General features: G+C 51.0%; 9 protein-coding genes across 9 annotated transcripts; 6 read left to right on the top strand and 3 right to left on the bottom strand.

Moving 5' to 3' along the window:
* The first annotated feature begins 1 nt into the window (after position 1).
* CC77DRAFT_284005 (hypothetical protein) lies at positions 2 to 1,457 on the top strand. Its single transcript, XM_018531028.1, has one exon. It carries the CDS (start codon positions 230 to 232, stop codon positions 956 to 958), a length of 729 nt encoding a protein of 242 aa, XP_018382672.1. The 5' UTR covers positions 2 to 229; the 3' UTR covers positions 959 to 1,457.
* On the bottom strand, positions 1,099 to 1,602 carry CC77DRAFT_918382 (hypothetical protein; the record flags this gene model as incomplete). Its single annotated transcript, XM_018533691.1, has 1 exon — positions 1,099 to 1,602. A coding segment is annotated over one exon (504 nt), but the record flags the coding sequence as incomplete, so codon positions are not given.
* Positions 1,603 to 2,246: 644 nt separating this feature from the next.
* On the top strand, positions 2,247 to 2,813 carry CC77DRAFT_1064506 (ribonuclease III; the record flags this gene model as incomplete). Its single annotated transcript, XM_018528735.1, has 2 exons — positions 2,247 to 2,478; positions 2,527 to 2,813. The coding sequence occupies 2 exons, from the start codon at positions 2,247 to 2,249 to the stop codon at positions 2,811 to 2,813; spliced, it is 519 nt and encodes a 172-aa protein (XP_018382670.1).
* A 936-nt stretch (positions 2,814 to 3,749) lies between these two features.
* Positions 3,750 to 4,769, top strand: CC77DRAFT_1033693 (NAD(P)-binding protein; the record flags this gene model as incomplete). Its single annotated transcript, XM_018526819.1, has 4 exons — positions 3,750 to 3,921; positions 3,990 to 4,056; positions 4,110 to 4,541; positions 4,589 to 4,769. The coding sequence occupies 4 exons, from the start codon at positions 3,750 to 3,752 to the stop codon at positions 4,767 to 4,769; spliced, it is 852 nt and encodes a 283-aa protein (XP_018382669.1).
* On the bottom strand, positions 4,689 to 7,416 carry CC77DRAFT_1023401 (MFS general substrate transporter). The gene is made up of 6 exons (XM_018525656.1): positions 6,913 to 7,416; positions 6,477 to 6,837; positions 5,615 to 6,236; positions 5,227 to 5,522; positions 4,982 to 5,179; positions 4,689 to 4,927 (listed from the first exon to the last, which is right to left on the bottom strand). The coding sequence occupies exons 1-6, from the start codon at positions 7,102 to 7,104 to the stop codon at positions 4,833 to 4,835; spliced, it is 1,764 nt and encodes a 587-aa protein (XP_018382668.1). The 5' UTR covers positions 7,105 to 7,416; the 3' UTR covers positions 4,689 to 4,832.
* Positions 7,417 to 8,014: 598 nt separating this feature from the next.
* Positions 8,015 to 8,641, bottom strand: CC77DRAFT_1064503 (hypothetical protein; the record flags this gene model as incomplete). The annotated part of the gene is made up of 3 exons (XM_018528734.1): positions 8,015 to 8,328; positions 8,378 to 8,504; positions 8,555 to 8,641. The coding sequence occupies 3 exons, from the start codon at positions 8,639 to 8,641 to the stop codon at positions 8,015 to 8,017; spliced, it is 528 nt and encodes a 175-aa protein (XP_018382667.1).
* A 1,794-nt stretch (positions 8,642 to 10,435) lies between these two features.
* Positions 10,436 to 11,738, top strand: CC77DRAFT_284118 (hypothetical protein). The gene is made up of 2 exons (XM_018531029.1): positions 10,436 to 10,836; positions 10,886 to 11,738. Exons 1-2 carry the CDS (start codon positions 10,614 to 10,616, stop codon positions 11,608 to 11,610), a joined length of 948 nt encoding a protein of 315 aa, XP_018382666.1. The 5' UTR covers positions 10,436 to 10,613; the 3' UTR covers positions 11,611 to 11,738.
* A 1,412-nt stretch (positions 11,739 to 13,150) lies between these two features.
* CC77DRAFT_1023397 (hypothetical protein) lies at positions 13,151 to 14,265 on the top strand. The gene has a single exon (XM_018525655.1). It carries the CDS (start codon positions 13,183 to 13,185, stop codon positions 13,975 to 13,977), a length of 795 nt encoding a protein of 264 aa, XP_018382665.1. The 5' UTR covers positions 13,151 to 13,182; the 3' UTR covers positions 13,978 to 14,265.
* A 211-nt stretch (positions 14,266 to 14,476) lies between these two features.
* Positions 14,477 to 16,243, top strand: CC77DRAFT_283748 (hypothetical protein). The gene has a single exon (XM_018531026.1). The coding sequence runs from the start codon at positions 14,811 to 14,813 to the stop codon at positions 16,005 to 16,007; it is 1,197 nt and encodes a 398-aa protein (XP_018382664.1). The 5' UTR covers positions 14,477 to 14,810; the 3' UTR covers positions 16,008 to 16,243.
* The last annotated feature ends 1,327 nt before the right edge of the window (positions 16,244 to 17,570 follow it).

Below are 17,570 nucleotides of genomic sequence, written 5' to 3'. Positions count from 1 at the left end.
ACGAGGCTTGGTCCCGCAACCAGGTGGATCGGTCTAACCTTCTACTACACTTCTCGAAACAGCACGGACAGCCCTAGCTAACACACCGAGTTGAACCTTGCCTCTGCTCCTCGACAGTCACTTGCGCCATGTTGAACACTTCCACGTCCTCACCGCATCCAAGTGTTCAAAACATGTCCACACCCTCTGGAAGTCTTCTAGAATTTCTTTCCCGGCAAAAAGCATAGACATGTGCCTCGTGTATCGGCTATTATTACGAACGACAGCCCACCACCGCACCGACAATCTACCCCTGGCGCCTCCTGTGAACTCCCACCGTCGCGTGGCCCCTCCCCTTCGCATCAGATCATGTCGCAGACAAGGCACGCCCGTCGCACGTCATTCCCGCAACAAACAATTACACCTCCTGCATGTCATCCATTTTTCCCTTAAAAATTACAAAATCCTACAAAGGTATCGTGTCCCAGGTTGCGCCATCATCACTTCATGCCCGAGCCCGGAAATTTCCACCCAAACAAATATGTCGCGCAAGCCGCACGCCGGTCCCAAAAAGCTCCGCTTAGTCCCACGTAAGCTGTCAGCCAGGCTCCACCGCCATGAAGCATGTTTAGTATCTCCTCCGATCATCGCCCTCATATCTGTCATTGTAGTCGTATCTGCTCCTTCTGTCATCGCTCCTTCTGTCATCACGCTCATATCTGTCGTCTCTCCTGCGATCACTTCTGCGCTTGCTGTCATCCGAGTCGTCGTCCCAATCCCCGTTTCTCTGCTGTTCCTTCTTCCTTTTCCGGTCGTCCCAATGGTCCGCCGCTTCTTTTGCACCAACGCCGCCTATAATGGCTCCGGCAATCGTTGCAACGGTATCGTACTTTTTTCCTTTAGTTGCTCGGTTGCCGGCAAAGCCGCCTACCAAAGCACCGCCGACCGTCGCCAACAGCCGGCTCTTCATGTCGGTTGAGCTATCCCTTTCGCGCGAGTTCGACCGACGACGTCGTGATTTTGATCGGCCCTGTCGCTGGGAGCGTGGCGGAGACCATGATGAGCCTCTTCGTTGGGGTGCTGGCCGCACGCCGCCACCTCCGTAAAGACTTTGTTGACCGTATTCAGACTGGGCTTGTTGCTCATATGGCTGTTACACGTTAGCTTGGAATTTGCATGTCGTTGGACTAGGCGCACTGCTACCTGCATGCCGCGTGTATCACCCGGTCCGTCGCGGCCGCGTGGGACTTTGAATCCTGGCCCTGGTGCAGTGTAGCCGTTCTGCTCGGGCTCACGATATCGGTCGTCTCGCCCATAGCGGTCCTGCCGGGAATCTGGCGCGTACATCTCTGGGTCGGAATTGTAGCCGTTTGCGCTTTCTGGTGCAGTGGAGCGAGACGTGTACCCCTTGTCAGGGTGGTTTCCAGGCTGGTTTTCAGGGTGATTTCGCGGCGGGTACGGCCCGTCTTGTGGTGCTTGACCGTGGGTCTTCTGCAGATACTCCCGCTGTCGTTGTTCCAATTTGCGCTTCTGCTTCGCTGTCCTCGGAATCGCTGGTAGACGGTCGTAGGTTTTGTCAAAATGCCTGTCGGCAAATCGGTCAAGACCCTCGAACCCGAGCTCCTGTTTATCAAGAATCGCAAATCAGCAAGACGCACGCTTGAAGGAGATTTCTGCAGGGCCACGCACCACCATCTCTTCTGCCATATTGACTAGACCCTTGCGGTTGGTCTTTCCGGGGGATCCGTGTCGGTGCTACTTCCGCGGACCGGTTATTCGGATAGCAAAAGTAACGAGTGTGCCTACCTAATGGCTCGCCCAGTTCTTTAACGTTGGATTCCATCTTGGCGGAGACCCCATGATGCCTGTTTTCATGGAATTTGGTATGACGTATGGTGGCGCTAACTAGAAAGAAGCTAGACACATGGCATAGCGCTGTCGCTCATCAGGAACGGCTGTCGGCACGCCGGGGTCTAGATGCGACCATTGCGCAGGGTAAGGCGTTCCTACAGCATTGGCGATGCACCCGTGGAGATCTCATTGGAAAGGTGTGACTGAGTTTACAGGAAAGGCAGTCCATAACTTGATCTTCCCCTGCTACACTACCGCATGTTACACTGAAATGCACATCGCTATAGCACATGCAGCTTGCGCTAGCTTCGCAGAGGAACTTGATCATCTCCAAGCGAAACTCACTTGCCAACTAATCCATCTCCCATCTCGTCTCTCACCCATTGATCAACACGTCTCAGCTCTATCAACTTACGATGCTACCTCGAGTCGAAACGAAGGCGGTCGATATCGGGACCTTACTCCAATACACGTTCACTGACAAGCGCATCGCGGTCGAGGCTGTCCAAATGGCAGCTCCGCAAATTGCCTGTCTATACAACAACACCTTTGAGAGCCTTGACAACAACAAGAGATTGTCTGTCCTAGGTGATGCAGTTCTCGCCAAGGTACTCTGCAGCGCCTGGTTTGAAGCTCGCAGTTCGACTGGTAAGGAACACGCTCCCGTTGAGCGCTGCGGGGTACTGACGATCACAGGGCGAGTGCGTTCTCAAGCGCAATGGACACAATTGCGTAACGAGATGCTGAGCAACGATGCGCTGGCTCGCCGAGGATATCAGACTGGCCTCGACAGATGCGTCATTGTGGCTGATAGCACGCCTGCCGTCTCCCCCAGAATGGTCGCGACAACACTCGAAGCTCTCATTGGCGCAGTCTATCAGGACGGCGGAGATGACGCTGTTAATCGCGTCATGCGTTCACTCGGTTTCTTCGACCACACACTCCTAACGGTAACGTCTCAACCCCCACTCTTCCCATCCTGAGCAGTATAACTCTCTATTGACTGACGTGCAAACTTCTAGATCTCGGCCTAGCTGTCTCAGGACTCTGTCAAACGAGCCAACCCCAAATTCTCTCAACGAAAGGCTGGCGCTTCGTTCTACTTCTCACTGCGTTTTGATCTTCGTAAGAAGATTCGAACGCAAGGAAAAGACCATTACAGGGCGCCTCTTCTTCGCTTTGAAAATTTGGGGATGGCTCGATGAGTGGATTCCAGAGACAGCTGTGCCGCACCCGCTTGGATCTACGAGCCTGCGCTCCTGGAGTCTACTGCGCCTTCATCAACTTGGCTCATCTGTGTGGTTCCTAATGCATGTTACAGAACGTTGATCCGTCGTCAAGCATGTAGGTAGCAGTGTGGCAGCCTCATCACATTGGAACATGATTTGGTGGGAATGAATTAGGTGTAGGAGACACTCAAGAACAACATTCAACATTGTGTGTCTGGGAAAGGTAGTGGTCCAGGAACTGGTGCATTCAACTGCTGCAGCAATAAATCTTCTTCCTCGTGTCACTTTCTCCTCGACTTCAATCTACACTCATTCAGTAGTAAAAGTCGAATTTGAGAACGAATCGCACGTCCGCTTAGGCCATCGAAAACCTCTACGGTCTTGGTTTGTATCGTTTATGTGCGCCGCGAAACACACAGTAGATTGTGCTTGCGCGGCCAATTAGCATTCTAGCTGCGCTGATAGGAACGGATTAGCGCTATCGCCCGATAAGAGAGCTTGCTCTGCGGCACAGCCTAGGTATACCACACCAGGGGAGCTAGTCATGCAGCTCGAGCCGAGCCTCCATCAAACCATCGTGCCTGCTGGTCACGGCTGCATTCGTCTTTCAACGCTTTTCCCTTGGAGCACTTGACACTAGGTATTATGAATTGCAAGACTACTTTTAGGCGCCTACGCTCGCCAGGTGGAATGACTACCTCCGCCAGATATACACACAGGGCGGCATTTCGGCCTACGTTGCCAGCGTTCTCGCTTGCGGACAAGACCGCAGTCATCACGGGTGGCGCCAGAGGCCTAGGATTAGCTATGAGCCGATCGCTTGTTCTAAGCGGTGCCAACCTCGCGATTGTCGACATTCACAGTTGGTCTTCTCCCGACCTTTGGAGCACTTGACCGCTATGTGCTGACCATCGTCACCCTGACTTGTAGAAGCGGAGGCTACTCAACGAGCCATGGAGATCACCCAAGAGTTCCGGCAATTGCACTCGGGAAAGCCGTAAGCAGTCCGAAGGTCTCCCTCTGCGTTTACGCGTTTACGGTTTCCCACAGGGTCCCAAAGATTACAACGCATTACGCTGACGTTGGGAAGAAATCCGAGGTCGATCAGTCAATTCGCGAGGTACTCGGCGCGCATGACGAAATTACGAACCTGGTTACCTGTGCCGGATATTGTCAGAACGTAGAAGCCATCAAGATGACATCTGAAGAGATAAAGACAATGCTCGGCGTCAATCTGGAAGGCACATTCTACTGTGCCACTGAAATTGCTAGATACTTGATGGCGCGCAACAAGCCCGGAAACATGATCTTCATCGGAAGCATCAGCGGCAGCATCGTCAATGTGCCGCAACCACAGGCTATGTATAACTCGAGTAAAGCAGCAGTTCGGCATCTTGCGGCTAGTCTAGCCGTTGAATGGGCGAGCAATGGCATTCGAGTGAACTGCTTGAGCCCCGGCTACATGATCACTGAGCAGGCCATGTGCGTATTCGTGCTGAAGTAAGAGACGATAGCTGACAAGGGAGTAGGAAGGCGCAGATTCTTGTAGATAACCCAGGCCTGAAGGCAGAATGGGAGTCCAAGATCCCACAGGGCCGTATGGGCCCACCTGAAGAATTGATGGGTACGGTAGCATTTTTGGCATCGGATGCCTCTAGTTACATTACTGGACAAGAGATTAAAGTGGATGGAGGTTACACTGTGTGTTAAGATTGAAGTTCACATGGATAGATCTAAAGCGAATATCTCCAACAATGGCCTTCTAACACCCTCTTACCAAAATGTCAGCTTATCCGCGACCCAATCTGTTATCGCAAAAAAAATATTATAGCGGTGAAAGAAACTCCGGTTCTTCTTGCCGAAGATATCTATCAAATGTGTTAGTTCAAGTCGTTGTATCGCCTTCTGTCGCTGAAACTTACACATCGGAATTGTTAACGCACAAATGGCGACCTGCACACTCCCGACGACGACAAACAGGTCTTTGATCCCCCCACCTCCACCTCGCCCACTCCGCCGTCCGGCATCAACAATCCAGTCGAAGCCTTTGAATGTCAAGGCGAAGGAGAATATATTCTTGAAAACGAGGAGGCACGTAAAACCCTCGATGGACATGCCGCCTATACACATCAGTATCTCAACACACAGCACAATCTTGGAGACTTACGATGCGCATCGACAATGTATAGTGCGCTAGCAACAGCACCACAAACCATACCCATCACTACGAGCGCGAAGAAGAAATCAGGCCAGAACCACCCGTACTTGCCCGCATCTGCGCTGGTCCAACCGAAGCCGTAGATACCAGCGCAACCTAGTATGAGTTGTGGGATCACGAGTACCATGCGAAACTCGGGCTCGTATACGCCGTTGTTAAGGCGCGTGAGTAGGTTGGCGGACCAGTCGCTAATCAGGCCGGCGAGGGCAAAGCCGAGGAGTGCACCGATGAAGGCACCTGTATACCTTTACAAGGTTATGGAGTCAGAATATGTACGTACAACATAGAGACGGGGTGGACAAGAGAATAGGAAGAAGGAGGTGAGGAGGAGACTTACATGTATCCTGTTTCCACCTCTCCAAACCAAAGCGGTGGGCCAAGCATGATCGCTGCAAGCACAACACCGATGAGAACCGTGAAGCCGATTAGAGTACCTTGGATGAGACAAGCCCATAGGATACCCGGGTGAAGGAACAGTGAGAAAGGACGTAGAAGGAGGTGCAGATACCGCTCATCTGTTTTCCGTCCATTGAATGGCTTGATACTTTCCAGGAAAGTAGCTTTGCGCGGCGGACCGCCCGTCGATTGCTGGTCTGGAGAATTTTCTGCTCCCTTTTCAACCATGTCTCCAGCTGCGTCGTGTTCAAGCGATGTAGTGTTCGGACCTTTGTTCGCCAGCATTTTCATTTCTTCTCCATCCAGAACCAGCAAGTTCCCCATGGTGTCGATATCGAATTTCTCTTCCCTCCTGAACGCCGTTTCGGGGACGAAAAGTATCATCAAGGGTAGCATGACTCCTGCGAATATGGCGACAAAATAGAAGGTCCACTGGTACCCGATTCGATCTGCAATCACTCCTACCAAGACTGGCGTAAGGAATGCGCCTCCGAAGACGCAGAAGTTTGACAGCGCCATGCGTACTCCGCGCTCGTGGACGTGATACATATCGCCAACGCTAGCTATAGGTCGAGATGCAAAGTTAGCGCAGGCTTGAAGTAGGATTCGAAGACATCCACGCTTCGCGACGATGCTTGGAGTCGTCTCGGCGGAGCGCCATATAGCTGTCGCTCCAATGACGGAGGAACATGAGCATCGTCTTAAGCAAACACGAGATAGGAAACACCAAACGTACCTACACAAGACATTAGCATCCACTCAACTCAAGGACGGAGTCCTCGATCCCTTTCGTTGAAACTCACCATTAACAAGCGCCTCAAAGGGCGCTAACCCCACGCCTTGAAACACCCTCGCCCACAGAAATCCACCATAATGATTTCCTATCGCGCCACCCCACACACAACTCACCACCACCAGCACGTTGCCTAGAAGGTACACATGTCGTTTTCCCCAGATACGCGCTGACGGCACGAAAAGAAAGCCCGCGACCCCGACACCCAAGAGGTGATAGCCGGTTAAAAGGGCCATGTCGGTCAAGTCGCGACCGAAGTAGATGGCGAGGGAGATAGTGTTGGCGGCGAGGATGGGGGAGAGGGTGCTTGCGATGACTGACAAGAGGGACAGAAGAAGGAGAATGGTGTCGCGGCGACGAAGAGACCAGTTCTGTGAACGCATCAGTCAACCTTGTGGACTTACCTAGGGCCTCGTTTCGAGACTGGGAGGTTCAAAGGGACGTACAAGCGGATCATTCGGATCATCACTCGGCTGCGGAACAAGCAGTATTTTCCCAGTTTTATCGTACTTCAGATCTGACCTTCCTGTCCTACTTCCTGCATTTCTTTCTACTTCTCTCCGCTGCTCGCCTTCAAATACCTGCGCGGTCCCAGGGACGCGTTCGAGTGCATGGTCAGCGAGGATGCCGAGACCCATTGTCGCACGAGTTTATGAGCGCCTATATCAACTCAGCTTGATGGTGTGAGGTTTAAGCAGTTACATGATATGTATGCGAAAAGAACAGGATTGGAAGAAAAAGGGAGGGAGGCTGACAGTGAGAGATGCCGGAGGTGTTGGAGGGTCAATAGATCTGGGGTGTGGAGATCTCCCCCCATGGACCGCGGAATCTCAATATGCTTCGGTGGGAGGCAGCCAATGGCAGATAGTGGTGGCGGAGCGCCTTCCGACTAGAGGCCGACAAGGCTTCAAATGTTCAAGACTAAGCCGCACGGGCACCGGATTGGGCACATTATGCGCAAAGACATAGTCATCTTATGGATTATCTACGTCTTCAAGATTTGGGCATTCACATTATATGTGGATAAAGCTAGAGCTATCCAGACCATTTTCTTATGTGAGCATCATATGAACATGGGTATCAGGCTATCTCACGGGCAGGAGGACAAGCGGCTCCTCCACTTCGATTGGGCTCTTATGGATCGCAGCCATCGAGACTCGCAAGGTAATTAGAATTGTGTCTGAAGAGAGACCCCGAAAGAGGAAAGATCTTGAAACAAAGCTCCTCGCAAGCCGTCTTTGCGATTGATGGACCATTTTTGACATAGAGAGAGAGAGAGATGTTATACCCGTGGCAAGATTCAGCAAATGCTGCCTTTATAGTCATCAAGCGTGCTAACGAAGAAGTTTCAAAAAAGTAGGATTATACTAAGGACAAGCCAGGCCATGTCTTTCGCGTGACTAGTCGATTTTTGCGAGAAGAACTCCTCGAGGCACGCCTCGTGAAGCGTTCTAGTCCCCGACGCGTCGGGTGCATGGCTGGAGTTACAGTTCAAGAAGTTGGGTGCTGGACAAGTGTCCAACAGCGTACAGGAATAACCGTTCTTCTCTACAAAGCAGCGAGCAATCCAACCATGGCGACTCCAAGACCGATTCCAGCACCTGCAGTCTGGTAGGGCGCTGCTCCGGTGCTGCCTGCCGCGGATGCTGAAGCGGTCATGGAAGTGCTTCCTGAGGCGGCACTTCCTGAGGAGGTCATGGAGGCGCTTCCTGAAGAGGTCATAGAGGCACTTCCCGAAGAGGTCATGGAAGCGCTAGAGGAGTTGCCCGCAGAAGGCGTTGCGCTGCCAGACGGGCACGAGGGTTGCGTGTTCACATCGACATTCTGGAGGTTGCAAAGTTGGACGGCGAAATTGGTAGTTGCTGTGAAACTTGTTAGCTGGCACAGACTGCGAGATAGCAAGCGACATACTTTGGATATCCGCCTGCGAGCATGTAGCAAACACGCAGCAAGATACATCGTTGATTACACTGCTACCGCAAATGCATGCAATGTCGGCAACACCGCAGCTGCCTAGGTTGCCACCGAAGCATTGTTGCTGTGTTTTCCTTAGCTATCATTCGGTAGTAGTCATTGTCAATTACTCACAGCACATTGCGGGATCTGGTCAAGAAGACCTTGGGCCAGAGCTGTAGAGCTGAATGCAGCGACTGCGGCGATGATGGAGAAGCGCATATTGGCAAACGTTTATTACACGGAAGCGGCTGTAGAATGAGAATAACGAAAGAAATGTGTATTAGACTTCTGAGACAAGATGGAATGAGCGAGGGGAGGCTCGGTTTTTGAAGTTATCCGCGGACTTGTGGCAGCACCCTGAGAGAGACCCAGACTTACAATGGCTGGCTGGATCATCCTTAGCTTCTAGTTGATTGGCTGCTCGTTCCACCATTCGACCTCCGGATTGGCAGGGCTGTCAACATTCAAGCCCATCTAGTGTGCACGTCCCCATAAAGGGCCCGTGTCACCCCCCAGATAGCAATTAAGTTGTCGATCGGCTTACTGGCTGACAAGTCTCCTGATTGGTAGTGGCGTACGCGAAAGCGGCGTGAAGAAACAACCCGCTACATGTTGTTTATAACCGAGAACGGTCCGTTTAAACACAAGTTAATAGCGCGTCGTCAAGTGTAAGACTATGCAACAAAGTGATGTTAGGGAAGATGATCACTCGAGGACCGCAGGATGCGACAAAGTCTAGTCACCCTCGCAGAATAATGTGAAACCGCGTAGATCACCCCGCCACGTGTAACGCGAACTTTAAATGTCTACTTGTACTTTCCACTCCTTCTGCGCCACCAATATTTTATAGCATTCAATAAAGATGTACCGAACTGCACGCCGAGAACCTAGGCACTGCAAGGGCACCTGATTACCGGAAGCCCGCAAGTCAACACTTCGTGAGCTGAACGAGGGGGACAGAGCGTTCGCCGCAGAAGCTTAAATCGCCGACAACCTCTCCTGCAAGAACTGCCTTCAATATTTCAGTCACGAATGCGTTAACAAATGGATAATAGCGAGGGCGACGCAGCACATTTAAAAGGTTGCCCAGAATCTCAACAGCAACAGCAAAACCATGAGCCCTTGATGCTAGCAAAACCGGCCTGGGCAAGGCTTGGAGGCCGAAGCTTTCGGAGAAATAGAAGATGGCCATAATTAAGATTGCGATTGAAGATCATAACCATCGCGAAAGGGAGAGCAAAACACACGGCAGACTGTGCTTGCGCTGTGAATTGGCATACCAGTTGCGCTGGTGAGAATGGATCGGTGGGGCGACCGTGCCATGCAAGGAACCAATGAAATTGCTTCGGACACCGGCGTCTGACATTTTTCGAACACCAAAGCCTTGCGTTTCACGCACGAACAATCTTACCGGCTGTTCGGTCGTCCACACTTCTGATATCCCCACGCATCTCAGTGATGGGAGGTTTCGCGAAGAAAGCCTCGCAAGCAGGCAGTAAGGCAGTGTTGCGAAAGCAGTCCGCAAAGAAATGGCACCAACGCCTCGCTGCCTACGCAGCGTCAAGTCCCACTACAACCACGGCACCACGCCGAGTGACACGGAACCATGGTACCCCAGACGACCCCGAGCGAGATAAGACCGAAGTCATCTAACCAGACCGTTCACCAGAGGACAAACCGACGACCTTTGCCCTACAAACCAGGCTTCCAGAAGACCCAAAGGTACAATCTCCGCTTTTACCGTCGATTTGTTCGCTTGGCCCACCCATACCCAAAGCGATCATCAACACTGCGACAAAGAATATGCTCAGTTCCGGTGGCAGAATTGACCTAAGCATTGCCGGCGTTGAGTCCGCTATTGGCTGGGTTTTCACGAAGTCACCCTGCACTACAGCATTGCAGATGCAGGCAAAATACGGCATTACGCTCGCTTTTGGCGCCTTCGACCATTTTGTCAAACACAATGAGTTGTTTGAACAAATGGGTGTTTGCATTCTCAATATGGCATTATTCAAGAAGTGACTCCAGGTTCGAAAGAGCATATAGATGCATGAAGCGATCTTGCGTGTTCTGTACTGACTAGTATGAACAGTTCAGGATAGAATTTAATACCTACAGGCGGAAATGGTGGTTTTATCCTTCTATTCTTGCGAAAGAAGGCTTCCCGCCTGGCCTGGTTGATGAAATCCCAATGGTTGACGGCCTTATCGAGCGCACGGAAATGATCAGTGGTCATGTCTTCAAGAACAAGCTGCTATGTGCAGAAGCCTTGCAGATAAAGCCACCCGATTGCCTCTTTCGCGTCGCGGGTGCTGTCCATCGCGTCGATAAGAACCAGGCTCTCTCGTTAGTCGGAGACGCTGCCATGTACGCAGTATTGGCCAAGATGTTTTACCAGGCGCGTGACTACCGCGGTAATCTCACACTGTATCTTCCAACCTGTCCCAACACTGATGATCGTAGGCAAGCGTCACACCCTTTTGTCTTGGAATAATATGAAGCCTGATTTGGTCAGCAATATGAAACTCGCTGATCGTGGCTTCAGCCTCGGGCTGGATCGAGTCATAATCAGCAGCCACGCAGGATCGGCCAGGGAGTCTCCAAACACGGTGGCAGATGTCTTCGAGGCCATTATTGGAGCCATCTACATGGACGCCGAAAATAATTCAAGTGAGGCTGTTACCCACGCACTTCAGCACATGGGGTTCTTCGACCACCCCTTATTCGCCGGAACATCCGTTGTCCAGCCCATACTACCATCCTTGCCTGATTCTTCTCGATATTTGTTTCGTAAGATTGGCAACACTGTGCCAGAGAAGACGAGCAAGCCCAGAGGCTCTCTGGATAGTTCCAAGGATAAGGATAATCTTGAATCCTCCCGTAGGGAAGTTTTAGAAAGTACACTGAAAAGACCAGATAATATATATGATCAAAGCGAAGGGTCAAGGAAAGCTATTCGAGATGAGCTACATGGAGGAAGCCAGCCACAACAGACTCAGCAAACACTACAAAGTCGTTCAAGCCATGAGGATGTGCGCAGGGAGACGTACCGCGATGCCGGCATTGGGAACATCGTCACAGTCACAACGACCACGACCACGACCACGACAACAACCACTACAACCCGCCCAGGCGGTACTACCACCGTAGAGCAGCCTCCGCAAGAAGGTACTCGAAAGCTCCATTGAGAGCTAATCGAATCACTCGCTTTCATCTTCCATTACCATCTAGAACCCGGATGTCTTTAATATACATTGAAAGCGCCACCTGTTTCGACGAGAGTTCAAAAGAGCTCTAGGGCCACTTCTTGCGAACCACGCCGATGTTCTGTTTGCCGCTTGTCCCTAGATCTTTAAGCTTATCAGTTGGTCATGGCCGTACCTCCTTGTGCTACATCACAAACCCTAGGGTTGCACCGTGGGAGAGGCTTTTTGTTCTGATGTCATGATGTGCATATTGGATGCTTGCGTCCATCACACTTGGTATACACAAATCATCTTTTACCCCAATGTTGTTGTTCTCCTCATCATTGCCATCGAGTTCTTTGCGTCTGCCATATTGCTAGATGTTGAGTACCTTTGCATGTATGTTTTGTATGTATATCGAAGCTACACACTAACATATACGAATATCATCAAGAGAAGGTATTTGGGTCTAATATCGATGTCTCTCAATAGTGAAAAGGGTTCTGATGCATTGCAAAACATATGGATGACTCCTCATTAGTAGAACAACACAGTATCATGGAAATAAGCTTATGAGGTGGATAGCAACAGCAGCATGACTTTGCGGCCGTGTTCGCCATCGATGCGACATGGGTGCTCAGTCTCTCTTGCATTCACCTCAACGGAGCGCCAATTCGTCAACGATTTCACGTTATGAAATCGATGCGACGTGATGGTTTCACCACAACGTTCCACTACCCACCCAGAGATACTTCACAATGTCGCGTAACTTCTCAGCACTTAACGATTTGCTTCCAGACTCGTACGGCAGCACCGCCTATGGCAACCATGCCAAACATGCGACCGGAACAGCAACAATACACAACCAACTACGATATGTCTCAACACACTCAGGATCCAAGCCGTCTTGCGAAGGTTCACGATCTAAATGTAGACACATTGTGTAATACTGTCTACCTGGAGGAGAGTGATGTTGGGATGGAAAATGCGCTCCTGGGTAAAGACGATTCCAATACCCTAGTTGCAACTGTACACGCGCAGGATGCTATACTGGATGGCTTTGATCCCGACAACATAGACTACGAGACCATCAACGCTGACATATCATGCTCTGCAGGCATAAAGTATGTACTCGAAGACCGAGATATCATGGCGCAAGAGCGACAGCCGGATTCTCAGCAAAAGCATGATTCACATAACCAAGCACAGTTGCCGTATCCGAATCGCATAGTTGATGCCCGTTCGCAAGATTCTTGTTCCGCTGATATCGCTAGAATCTCCCAACCTGGTCAACAGTGGCCTCCAGGGTCTCACCCGCCACAAACACCTCTGGGCATCTTACAACGATCGTATGCGTCACCACAGCCCGTGCAGCTGTCTCATGCTCAGGCACAAACACCGTGGTTGCAGCACGATTCAGTGCCAAGGGGTCGACACGTGCAGCATATAAACCAGCTGCAGTACGCCGCACATCAATACACAACGTCGCTTTTATCAGAGACAGCTTCCACAGAACCACTGGGTGGGCTTTACTATCATAGTCCAGGAGTTTATTCAGCACTCCCATCGTCCGTAATGGCTACCAAAATGAAGGTTTTCAAGAAGTCAAGTGGCGATAGGACGCAGAAGGAGCCAGCTGCAACACGAAAAGCACAATCTCCTGCTCAAGCACAAGTATCGGCACAAACGACTCAACCCGTCGCCGCGGCTGTACCGTCAGCCATGGGATTCGAAAGCTTTGCGGAGGCTAAGCAAGCGGCAGCCACCCGCGTGATTCTCCACAACTATACTCCCCCAGTCAACGACTCTAGCTTACCTAAGGATGACGATGATGCAACCCGCAAGGTCTACATTCGTCGAATGTACGACGCCTACGTCGACATAACCCAATGCATCGACCGCGCCACCGTTGCCAACTTCGATTCGCACTTCGCCACTCTCTCATCTAATCCGCCTACGTCCCCTATCACACCTGTCATGATCTCTACCATCTGTTGGCATCTACTCACCATCGCTATCGATCTTCATACTCGCGGTCCTGTGTCTCTCAACATCTATGACCCATCAAAGCTCAAGAACGTGTACACGTACCGGAACTTGACGTTCAAAGCGCGTATCGACGCGGTGTGTGAGCTGTTGAAGACGAGCAAGGCTAGATGTGCGAGTCTAATTAAACTTGATGGTTTGGAGATGGTTGTTGCGAATGCGCCCATGTTGTGTAGACAAACGAAGACTAATCATTATTCGAATGGCCATAGACAAGGTTACCTGGCTACTGGGAATGATGCTGTCGCTGGCAAGAAGAGAGATGCTTCGGAGATGGACAGCGATGAAGCGGAGAAGACTGATGCTCGCGAGTCGGACGAGTAGTAGGCAGTAGATTGATGGACAGGATGAGTGTGGTGTGGTAGTTCCTTTCGAATCTAGTATGTTCATATGTTCGTAGTGAATGATATGACCCCTTTCTTCTTACAATGAAACTGTTCGTTCTTTGCGCAGCTACGTTTCTTGCATACTGATGTCCGTCCTCCATCATGAGTTTATTGATGGCCCGATCTTCTAGGATAAGAGCGGCATGCACAGTTGTGGCGATGGATGCAATACTGTGTATACTTGCTTATTTGGCAACCTGGTTCATATGGAATGCTGAGGCAAATGTTTGTGATGGGGAAGGAACGATGTTTCCGGTCCGATCTGCGAACAACGTCATCAACAAGTCGCGTGTGGCACGTGCTTCTCGTTAGCACCCGCACCTTCTGTCTGCGACGTCCAGAGCTCTATCTATCTCTAGTGCTATGTAACCACCGAATATCAAACTGAGATTATTAACCTGCACCGTTATCGTGCGCGATGTCTTACCTCGATCGAGACGACTTGGTTCATTATACGACCATGAAACCTCACCAGCACCGCTGATGCTAGTTTCGCACGTGTCTAATGTTCTGGGGGTGACAATAGTGCTGCGAATTCACAGCTCGAGGTTGGTGAAATCGCAATAGGTTTCACTCTTCTACTTCGATCGACTGCGTGATGGTTCCTTCTGCCGTTGTTCTGGAGAGTGCACTCACAGCACTTCTTGTATTATTAAAACGATCCTCCACTTTCTGGTTTAGATATCGTCGCCATTCATCGCTCAAAAACGCAACTCAGCCCTAGTCAACAGTATCACCGTACCTGACAAGAACATACCTACAGCTCTGAGAATGGTATACCCAGAACAGTGGCAGCAACAGGATGAATGGGCCCGTCAGTATGCACACCAGGTATTTCCAGAACAGCAGCAGCAGCAGCAGCAGCAGCGTTCACAGCAACAGCACAGTGCATTCACTTATCAACATCCGCCTCAAATATTCCTAGTACAACAAACGCAACAGCAGCAAAATGCATGGGGTCACCATCTTGCTCCAAGCCCTCCTCACAATACGGGAACAAGCGCCGCGTGGGCTCGTCAGTACGCACCACATGTGATTCCAGAGCAGCAACGGCAGAACCCTTGGAGTCATCAGTGTGCACCACATGTATCCACAGAGCAGCAGCAGCAACCACGTGCAGTATATGGTTCGTATGCACAACAGCCCTCTCCCAACATGGGTATAAATACACCTACCCCCAGTCCAGCGACCTATAGCAACGACCACTTCTACGGAGAAGGCTATCTCAACTTGGGTCAACATAGCTACTACAACGGTCAGACTGTACCAACTATGCCCGCAACGTTCGCACCTCAACTACAAAACAACGTTACTCAGCGAAACTTCATCGCAGCACCACCTCCTGATCAAGGCTTAACAGCCCCTGCACTTGACCCTCACCCGTCCGACATAGTCAATTCCCTCAGTCAAGCAATGAATCAAACGCCGCCGCAGGACTGGCACTGTCCCAAAGATGATGCGACGCTTCCAGCAACAGACGAGGACCGTGAGCGGTGGGTTCAAATGCTTCTCAACGCCATGAACAATCTCGATGGTATCGAAGGTAACCAAGGCCGAAAGAACCAAAACTCGTTGCAGAAGCGTTGGCGTGGGCCTCTAACAGGGCCTGATTACTACCTGCCTGTAGACAAGTTGATCCTCTGTTGGACAATCGAAGATCTGGCAGAGCGTTTGCACCGCTTAGGACCTTCCGTATTCCATTCGTTCGACGCCAATTTCTGGCACCAGGCTGCAAAAACACGTAACTGGACTTTTGAGGATCGTATGACGTGGATCATAGAATTGCTTAGGGTGTCGAAGACCAGATGCGATAGCTTGTTGGGTGGTAGCGGTTTGCAGGGTATTGTCGCCAACCCAGCTGAGAAACTTGATGTTACCAGAGCACAGGCAAAACAGAACGAGAAGCGTGGTGAGACTCTGAAACTTGGCCGCGCGATCAAGAAGCAGAAGACTGATCGAGTAACTTAGAGGCAGAAGGAGGGCGAATGGTGGCATCACCACGGTAGTATCCATTGGGAGAACGTAGGCTTCTGCTCAAATCATAACTCGGTGGTCGCGTAGTTGATTGATCATGTCTGACACAATGGGCTAATTCTGTGAGTAGTGGACTTATCCTTCGGTGACCATTCTCTACGTCGTAGCGATTAATGAACACCTTTCCTCTTTGAAAGTACGCCAGTGAAGTAGATCCAGTCGTGATCTCAACAGACGGGCATTGTCGAAGTGATTCTCACGCCACCATTGGAAGTCTATACTCAATCGCGGTCATAAAGTCATCATACACTGTTCAAAACGTCCAGCTCCTCCATCAAAACCCCGTTTCCACGACGCCAACGCTTGTCTTGCCCGTATCAGTCTAAAAGATATCGCCCAGAAGAAATGTTCCCGGAACGCACCCAAGGGGTAATTCAGCGATCCGCATCCGCATCCGCATAGGCGCATGGATTCGCGGCCGCGGTTAGAAGTAGTTGCCACATCCAAAACTGAGCCGCATATGCAGGGCCAGCAGCTACCGGGTGGAATCGCAAGACGTGTGATTGGTGTCGCTGTAAAGTCCGCGTTCGGCATTTTCGCCTTCCCCATACCCCGGTTGCGCCTAGATTCTTGGTGAGCTAGAGTGCTAGAAACCATGCGAAAGTGGGTTATCAATTGTAGCGCAAAAGCATCCAGCCGTTTCAGAACCAGCCACACCCTTATCTTTTCAGCAACTTGGCGAATGTAGGTCCTCCGGTGAAGATGGGTTCGTGGCTTGCATCCGTTCAAGCACTGTAAATCTTCCCGCTAGGGTAGTGGTAGCTCATACCAGATTCAACTATTGCGAAGGATGATTTCAGGCACAACCTCGGCGTGTGCAGCCAAGGACTCGGGACTGAAACCACATGTCGTGAAGAAACAAGGCCACGATACCTCCACGGGCGCACGCCTTACCTCAGGCCACAAGTGTGGATACGATATTATGCAATTATTATCACACCCAAGAGTACTCACGAGTAAGTGTCCTCCGGTCGGCGTTTGAAATCGGAGTCTTGGTGGTGTGTAGGATTTAGCGAGGGACACGGGGGCGCGCCCTCCCTCATCCAAACGTTATCGCCCTTGCCGTCCCCACATTCATCAACCATTCATCCAATCCTTACCGTTCCCCAGTCCAAATCTGGTCTTTTCGCGCACCGGCAGGGATAGGTCAGGTCATTTTAACAGACAGACTTATACCGCCAAGGCCTCTTTGTCTCCGCTCACTTTCACAGTGTTGTGCAGGCTTGCTTTTCACCCAGCCGCGTGCGCGAAACACTCCGCCAACCCTAGGGACCGCAAGCCGAACCATCGGGCCTTGCACCAATAATTAGTCTGCTGATAACGCAAAAGCATCCCCAGATCAACAGGTCGACCGTATCTATTTTTGATGATTGTAAGCAATAGCTGATGTTGTGCGCTAGGACGTTGTCACACGTCGCGATGAACAAAGGATGGGTGTCGAAAGAAGCCCACTCAAGGAAGCTCGGCTGACGATGAAGAATCTTGGCTATCGTATGT

This window comes from Alternaria alternata (assembly GCF_001642055.1).
Source record: "Alternaria alternata strain SRC1lrK2f unplaced genomic scaffold CC77scaffold_19, whole genome shotgun sequence".
In the NCBI taxonomy this organism is placed as follows: domain Eukaryota; kingdom Fungi; phylum Ascomycota; class Dothideomycetes; order Pleosporales; family Pleosporaceae; genus Alternaria; species Alternaria alternata.
Note: the sequence above shows the minus strand (reverse complement) of the source record. Positions and strands in the feature narration are given on the sequence as shown.

What these genes read in the sequence shown, in the direction of transcription:
- CC77DRAFT_283748 (XM_018531026.1), top strand. Translation starts at nt 14,811, where the DNA reads ATGGTATACCCAGAACAGTGGCAGCAACAGGATGAATGGGCCCGTCAG.
- CC77DRAFT_284005 (XM_018531028.1), top strand. Translation starts at nt 230, where the DNA reads ATGTGCCTCGTGTATCGGCTATTATTACGAACGACAGCCCACCACCGC.
- CC77DRAFT_1023401 (XM_018525656.1), bottom strand. Translation starts at nt 7,104, where the DNA reads ATGGGTCTCGGCATCCTCGCTGACCATGCACTCGAACGCGTCCCTGGG. An exon ending in CTTTGAGGCGCTTGTTAATG is followed by an intron (nt 6,237 to 6,476) that starts GTGAGTTTCAAC and finishes CTCGACCTATAG; the next exon opens with CTAGCGTTGGCGATATGTAT. An exon ending in GAGGTGGAAACAGGATACAT is followed by an intron (nt 5,523 to 5,614) that starts GTAAGTCTCCTC and finishes AACCTTGTAAAG; the next exon opens with GTATACAGGTGCCTTCATCG.
- CC77DRAFT_1023397 (XM_018525655.1), top strand. Translation starts at nt 13,183, where the DNA reads ATGGCTACCAAAATGAAGGTTTTCAAGAAGTCAAGTGGCGATAGGACG.
- CC77DRAFT_284118 (XM_018531029.1), top strand. Translation starts at nt 10,614, where the DNA reads ATGGTTGACGGCCTTATCGAGCGCACGGAAATGATCAGTGGTCATGTC. An exon ending in CCAGGCGCGTGACTACCGCG is followed by an intron (nt 10,837 to 10,885) that starts GTAATCTCACAC and finishes TGATGATCGTAG; the next exon opens with GCAAGCGTCACACCCTTTTG.